Source organism: Macrobrachium rosenbergii, chromosome 17, assembly GCF_040412425.1.
Source record: "Macrobrachium rosenbergii isolate ZJJX-2024 chromosome 17, ASM4041242v1, whole genome shotgun sequence".
In the NCBI taxonomy this organism is placed as follows: domain Eukaryota; kingdom Metazoa; phylum Arthropoda; class Malacostraca; order Decapoda; family Palaemonidae; genus Macrobrachium; species Macrobrachium rosenbergii.
In genome coordinates, this window is record NC_089757.1 from 40,472,784 (window position 1) to 40,481,298 (window position 8,515).

The following is an 8,515-nucleotide window of genomic DNA, read 5'->3' on the forward strand; positions in this document are numbered from 1 at the left end:
TCACAAAACAAAGTAAGATGTATACATAAAAACTACCTCATTATATGTAGCCTTTAAGCCTAATTGTATAAAACACAATTTATTTTGAATTTCATCGATTTTGGTTTTGATGAAGAAGCTGGCTCTCTATCTTACGGTTAACTTTACTTTTATGTTTATAGACACGACACACTAGGCTAACATTTCTTGATTTTCAAGTTTTAACGCTTAACAGACGGGCCTCCCAGGCTATGGTAACCAAGGCATTTGATGTTGTATTCATGCAACTTGCTAGTCCATAGTTTACTCTTGATATATCATTGTAAATAATGACAACCACAATATGAAGATGTGTCTAAGTGTATACCATATACAGCTTTAGTAAGTTCAGGGTTTTCATTCTGCTTATTACGAAGTCAATTTTCAACCTATATTGTCCTAGAAGGCGATTGCATATTTCCCATGATATATATATATATATATATATATATATATATATATATATATATATATATAAAATATATATATATATATATATATATATATATATATATATATATATATATATATATATATATATATATATATATATATATATATATATATATATATATATATATATATATATATATATATATATATATATATATATATATATATATATATATATATATATATACACACACACACACACACATATATATATATATATATATATATATATATATATATATATATACATATACACACATATATATAATGCAATGTCCTTAATGTTTCACAATTACAGAGCCAAATTGATAGTCGTTTAGTGAAGTTTCCTGTATCAATTTTGTTTTGTTTAGTAGCCTGAAATTTTAGGTCTCTGCTTGCAGGCTACTGATGTTGGGTGGTAACGGTAGTGGTTTTCCAGCTTCTACTTTATTAGTATGATAGCATATGTTAGAATATAAGAACATAGCCTAGAAAATCAATATGCAGAAACAGAGTAGCATAAAAACTTTCTTCTCTAAACGGGCACCAGCAGAATCCGATTTATGTGATAGTCCTTCTAAGCTTCATGACTTGAATAAGGGTGCGGAGATTGAAAATGAAAATATATTTTGGGAGGATGACATGCCTACTTCCGATAGTGAAGATGAAGATCTAACAGAACATGTGAGTACTTTCCACAGCCAAATAAAGCCTCTGAAACAGCCTTTGTGTCTACTGGGTACAGACAGTGGAATAAAGCAACAGAAGAAGATGCTGGCTTCTCACAACATGAGAAAAGTGATTTTCATAGTTACTCCATGTGTACTTGGAAAGATTTTGAGGAACACATAGCTAGGGGAAACACTATAGGAGTCCTTAACATCTGCCCATGATAAAACTGTAGCAGAAAATAGGCATTATTTCAAGGAGGTGGCCAAGTTTTATGCCTAACAGCTCGTCAAAAAATTGCACGAAGGGGCCATCATGAAGGTCCTGACAGTATGAATAAGGGCAATTTTTTTTGAAATGGAACTCATCAGTGAAAAAGACCCCATTATCAAAGCCCGCCTGTCTTCCAAGAATGCCAAATACACCAGTCCTGCCATTCAGAATGAAATTATGGGAATCATGGCCGAAACCGTCCTTGATGAGATAACAGATGTGCTTTATCAATCTACTTGGTTTTCTATAATGGTTGATGAGTCAAATGACATTAGTGGAAGAGAACAGCTATCTGTTGTTGTTAGGTATTTGTTTGATCATACCCTACATGAGAAGTTTTTGGGGTTCGTGAGACTGCATGAACTTAATGCAGAGTATCTTAAAAACAGCATATGTGAAATGTTCCTGACATGCAATATTGATGCAAAGAATTGCGTTGGTCAAACATATGATGGAGCCTCAGTAATGAGTGGGACAAATTCTGGTGTACAAAGACTTTTCCGAGAAGAGGCTGCACCAGAAGCAACTTATATTCATTGTTATAATCACCGCCTAAACTTGGTGATTGTGGATGTTGTTAAGTCTGTCAAGATTGCAGACCAGTTCTTTGGATTGTTGGAATCCATATATGTGTTCATGTCATCAGCTGTGCTGCACGAATTGTTCCTGCAAAAACAAAACAAGCTATTTCCGGACAAACAACCCCAAAAGATTAAAAAATTGAGTGACACAAGATGCGCATGTCAGTATGCAGCCTGCAAAGTAATGCTGCTGAAACTACCAGCTATTTTCCAAACTCTAGAGGAAGTAGCCAATAAGCACTCTGGCAAGCGTGCTACTGATGCAGCTGGACTCTTGAATGCAGTTAATTTCTCATTCATCATAAGCCTTGTTGTGTTTGAAAATCTGCTGCACAGAACCAAACTGCTCTCAGATATGCTGCAATCAGCTACACTTGATCTAGCCGCTGCTGCTGACATGGTTGAGACTACATGATGAGCTGGAGCAAGAGAGAGAGGGTTCAAATTGGGATATTCTTTGGTCTAAAGCAAAAGACGTGGCAAAGGAACTAGACATCCCAGTCAGATTTGCTCATAAATCAGGAAGAAAAAGACAGCAATCTTCCATGCTTGATGGCTTTGCAACAAGTACTACCCTTGGCCAGGAAGAAACACCTGACTCAAAACATGACTTTTGTGTAAATCTGTTCTACCCAGTGCTTGACCGCTTTCTAGCAGAACTTGACTCTAGATTCAGTGAAGTTAACAAATAATTACTGAGGTCTACTTCACCACTGGATCCAAGAAGCTCCAAATTTTTTAATGCAGAGATCATTGAACCAATGGCAGTCCAGTATGGAGTTGAACTGTGTGATTTAGCTATAGAAGTACGCCATGCCAAAAGGCTCATTCAACGCAAAGAATCAGAGGGAGTCAAGATCACCACTCTCGTACAACTGTCTTCATTCATGTCACCTTACAAAGATGCCTTTCCTGACTTGTGTAAACTTTTGACAATAGCCATAGTTCTTCCTCCCACATCAGCTGCATGTGAACGAAGGTTTTCATCTATGAGGTTAAAAAAAATTATCTGCGCAGCACCATTTATGATTTACTATTGTCCTCACTTGCTGTCCTTGGAATCCACGTGTCAAGAGCCAAATCTATCGATATGGACAAAATTGTACCAAAATTTGCCAAGCGACATGATAATAGAAAGATACTTCTTTTCTGAAAAGATATTTAATAATGTATATGTTTACACTTAAAGCTATATCATTATATATTGATCCATGTACATGCCATGGGCATATTTTTATTTGAAATACGGAAAAATACTTTTAGTTTAATTACAGTTTTGCTATAATCTTAATGACTTTATTTTGGTCCCTGTTACCTGTACAGTTTGTAATCGTATATAGATGAGAAGTGATTTGTTTATTTTACTTTATTATTATTATTATTTTTAAATACAATTGACATATGTGCTGCTGATGATATTATTTACCTGAGAAATTATTTTAAATATTTCAAGTTTATTTAGTTTTGCTATAACCTTAATAACATTAGTTTGATTCTTGTTACCTTTACAACACGCATATGCATATATATATATATATATATATATATATATATATATATATATATATATATATATAGTTTTGAACGAAGTTGTGAGGAAAATTTACTTTATATTTGCATATAGTAAGAGTTGAGAATTAATTGAACTCCATAATTTCGAATGCATGTTTACTCGTTATGTTATTATTTTGCTTTATTTACATGGATATATACACTTGAGAATAGTATCTTTTACTAATTATATAATTTATATATATATAAGTTTTATGCCATTTTCTTTGGCCCCCCCATAAAATAGCTTGGCCCCACCTGGGCCCCCCCACTGATGGAAGGCTAGCTACGCCACTGGTCCTAATGTAAAGGTATCACCAAAATTTCATGGTCCTTATAGGGTATTAGAAGTGTTAAAATTAAATAAGCTAAAGATCATAAGTGAGAGTGATCTAAAAGAAAGAATTGTTCATACCAATCATGTAAAGGTAATAAAAACAGACGTTTGGTCCAATGAAAGAGTAGTTGAATTATTGAAAGAAGATCAACAAGAAATAATAAATAACAAATACAACTTAAGAAAAAGATAAATTAATGTAAAGTGTTGAACTGTTATATATAAACAATGTGTAGGCATTAAAATACCTCATGTATACAGAATATCTGATAAGGCTTATTCTTACAGATACAAACATGCGGTTCTTCTTGGTTATCATAACACTTCTTTATGTGTCATCTGAGGTGGTGATCCGGAAGGGTGCACTACTAGAGAAAAAGGGATCTGTGAAATTAATCAAAGACTTGGGAATTGTGAGTATTGACATTACATCAGTGCTTATGAATGAATTGACATTGAAAGATGTTCAAAGGGAATTAAAATCATTAATTAGGAAAAGTGAAAATAACAGTGTGTTACCATTGTTGGAAAAACTAGATAATGGCATAGGAAGTGTGTTAAATACAAGATCCAAACGATCCCTCTTACCTTTTATAGGAACAGCACTTAATCAACTGTTTGGAGTCACTGCGGACTCTAATGTAGAAAAAGAAAGTGCCCGTATAGACAAACTGGAGAAATGGGCAGCAACAAGGGCACTGTGTTAAATAAGATTATAGGCTCTCAAAACTTAAACAGTGAGGAATTGAAAAAAATAAAGGAATTTATTAATGAAGTGAACACCAATGTTACCAAAGAGATTAAGATAATAACAGATGAACAACATTTAATTACATTTATGAACAATTTTAGAATTGTATTGCAAGACCATAAAGATCTGTTAAATGCCATTTTGTTAGCCTATAAAGGAATATTAAGTCCAACATTAATAAACCCAAGAGAGTTAGAGGGCATAATTAGTGATTTTTTGGTAGAAGGACATTATACCCCTATGGTAAAGGATATAATGGCCTATTATAATTTGATAACCACCAAGGTAGTTAAAAATAAGATTCTCCTAATACTGTTCTACCTTTTAATCAAAAAGAGGCAGATGTACTGATGTCCATACATCCATTTCCCATGTTGATAAAGGAAAACATAATTATCTCAAATGTCAACCACATCAATTTTGCATTAGAAGAACATGGGCTAATGATGTCATTTATTACTGATGCTCAATTAAGAGATTGTATACTTTTGAAAGATAAAGAGTATATTTGCAACCTTGACAACCTGTATGAAACTACTAATGCCTATCCTTGTGTTCAAGAAATAATTGAAAACAAAAATCAAGAGACGGTACTGTGTACACAATTATCCAAACATGATTTTGTTTCCATCCTAGTAGAACAGTCAATTTTTGTATTCTCACTGAATAAAGTAACAGCAACTATTAACTGCCATAATATAAGTACTGAAATTAATTTCAATAATGTCCATGCTTTTGATAAGACTTGCAAGTTAGTTATTCCTAATAAATTATATTATGAACCTCATGTCTTCACAGAAATCACAATCCATAAAAATAACCCATACATGAACTACTCTAGTGAAGTTAAAGAATTTAAACTGTCTCAGAGTTAAAACAAATAAATGAGTTGGCTTTAGTAGATGAATTTTTCTATTACAAAGAAAATGTTTCACCAGTTCTGTCTCTGTTCAATTTGGTCATAATCATTATTGTAATAACAGTGTTTGCAATTTTGGTCAAACGTGCGGTAATTTCAAATATTGAGAAGATTATAACAGAAATAAAAAGGGCCAATGAAGAGTAAAATGATCTTATAGACATAATTTACTACTGAATTCTTTATGTATTATTATTTGCATTATGTGTTAAAACAATTAACCATTTTTACAGTATAATAATTCATTACATATATATATATATATATATATATATATATATATATATATATATATATATATATATATATATATATGTATGTATATGTATCTCTTTTGATTTATGATATAATATATGTGAATTTTCTACCATATATTCTTAATTGATTTTTTTTGCATTAGTGCATTGACACAGTTTGTGCAATTTAAATATTTTTTGAGAATTGACTTGAGGGGCAATCATATAAATACTTTATTTTATTTGTGATTTTGCAATCATCCATTGAAATATATTCTTTTTGTCACACTGAGGGCAGTGTGAGGTAGCGTGACCGAGTGATGTTGTGGTGTAGAATAGATAGGGAAATTAGATAGAAAAAGAGAGAGAGAGAGAGATAGAAAGAGAAAAAGTTAGGAGAGAGAAGGAGAGAGAAATAAGAATAAAGAGAGAGGCAAAGAACACAGTGATAACGCCCAAATGCTGTTGTATCGTGTTATCAATACGCGGGATGTTTACATGAACCATTGCAGTAAATTGTGTTGAAGCCATAAAAACAGTCGTAAAAGTGAGAACTAATGGCCTCGCGACTGAAGCTAACCAAAACATGAGTCAGCACAACCTAAATGCTTACAGCAGCTGGTTCTATAGCCCTGCCTTCTCAGGAAGGTGTTTTCGTGGAAGTTCCAGGAATTTGGGGGTTGGCTCAAGTGATGTACTTCTTCAACCTCCAATCAATTATGTTTGGGAGGGATCTTTCACACATCCTCCTAAGATCACCTCCAATCAAGTCCTCTAAGGAGAGATTTGAATCACACCCACTACAGTCCTTCCAATCAGCTACTTGAAGGGGAGGCCTTACTGATTTATCCTTCCAATAAGGCTAGAAGGAGGTGGCGATTGCAGATAGCAAGTTTTTCTTGGGTTCGACGAGTTAGAGACCTACGAGGAGAGTTCAGAACTGTGTCCTTCAAGGGAGAGTACGTCTCCCCTCGCTTCAGTGTTCCCCATATAGACTGAGTCAAGAGTGATTCGTTTTCTATCATTGTAACTTGTTAATTTTGTACTGATCTTTATAATACTAAGTACTAATTAAAGTGAAGAAATTACCGATCTCGTCTCTATACGCCTTTCTGAGAGATATCAATACTTAAAAAATAATAAATATACAAAGATAGCACATCATCCGCGAAGCGATCTGAAGGACACCTTGAAAGAAACCAAGGTAAGAAGAGAAAGACTAAAATCCATACAAACATACAACAAAGAACATAAAAGGGGAGAAGATAACCCCCTAACACTGGAAGAGATCCTCCAGCATGGTCCGGTTGAACAAATCCTCAAAGGTGTCGCACTGCATAGACTCTAGCCAGCGGGTCCCCGCTTGGGCTTTGTGACAAGCCCATTCCGTCCAGGACCAGCCGACATTCTTAGCCATACCTCTGAATCTTTGTCTCCACCTCTCGGGTGATTTCATACGCCTTAGCGATGGCCTCACGGACGGCAGCCATGTCCCCTCGTTGATCTCTGTCCAGGGCTCAGTGAGCAGCCTTAGACTTCCCGTCTAGGTGCTTGGTAAGCAGTAAGGCCCTCTCAGCCAGGCTGACGTCATAGGTCTCGAAGAGGAATTCGATCTCGTCGAGCCATTGTTCCGGCTCGTCTCCAGTCCACTTTCCCACAAGGTTATTGACTGTCGACAGAGAGGTATTTGTGGCCGATGGGGTGGGGCTAGATGCTTGTTGTGCTGCTAAAGCATCTGCGCTGTCCTTCTTGGCTCTCTCCAACTCAAGGTCCCTGTCTTTGAGGACTAGTTCATGCTGTCTCCGTCTTTCTTCTCTTTCTTCTTCTTGCTGCCTTCTCCGCTCTTCTCTTTCTTCTTCTTCTCTCCGCTGCTCGGCTTCTTGCTGCCTTCTCCGCTCTTCTCTTTCTTCTTCTTCTCTCCGCTGCTCGGCTTCTTGCTGCCTTTGTTCTTCTTCATACTTTCTCTTCTCAGCGATCTGTTCCTTTACAAACTTTTGAAGGGCCTGGCCGGAAAGACCGTCCTCCTTCCCTATATTCCTGAAGTATTGGTGCTCCTCGGTTGACATGTTGCTGATGGGAAGGGGTGCTGAGTGAGTTACGTGGGTGTTCCCGGAGGAAAAGGTTTGTGACGATGAGGAAGTGTCCTTAGACTAGTGGCACTTCAATGAGTGGCACCTTTGAATGAGGTGGCACTGTGGAGGAGTGTGCCTTGCGAGGGTCACACTAGAGGAAAAGCATTCCTGAAGGAAGTCTGAGTCCTTATGGGCGGATACGCTGGTAAATGGAGTGCTCCTGAAGGCTCTATGGTCCTTATGGGCAGATGCACTGTTAATGAGGTGTTCCTGAAGGAGCTGCGGTCCTTATGGGCGGAAACACCGGTTGTATGGCACTCTGTTTCTTCAATACAGGTGCAATGATTTATACGAAGTTGCTTTAGTTGGGTGGCACTGTGGTGCCGGTGCACTCCGTGGAGCAATGCCAAATGTCAGTGCATGAATTGGCACTGAAGGTGAGGTACTCTGCCGGAGCAGAAGGTAAGTAGGGAGTAGAAAGGTAAATGAGAGACTCCAACAGAGGGGAAGAGATAGGAAAGTGAAAGGAGAAAGATAAGCACTTCAGTGATTGGGTGCTTAGCAGTGCCGCAGATTAGTGGCACTGAGAGAAATGGAAACTGGATGTGACACGAGTGGGTAGCTAGTTATGAGAACTAGTGGGCGCTGCCTGACATGAGGACAGGTGGGCTAC

At 36.5% G+C, this 8,515-nt stretch overlaps 1 protein-coding gene across 1 annotated transcript; it reads left to right on the forward strand.

The window, feature by feature from the left end:
* The first annotated feature begins 1,479 nt into the window (after positions 1–1,479).
* LOC136847628 (zinc finger MYM-type protein 1-like) lies at positions 1,480–2,391 on the forward strand. Its single transcript, XM_067119343.1, has one exon. The coding sequence runs from the start codon at positions 1,480–1,482 to the stop codon at positions 2,389–2,391; it is 912 nt and encodes a 303-aa protein (XP_066975444.1).
* The last annotated feature ends 6,124 nt before the right edge of the window (positions 2,392–8,515 follow it).

What these genes read in the sequence shown, in the direction of transcription:
- LOC136847628 (XM_067119343.1), top strand. Translation starts at nt 1,480, where the DNA reads ATGGAACTCATCAGTGAAAAAGACCCCATTATCAAAGCCCGCCTGTCT.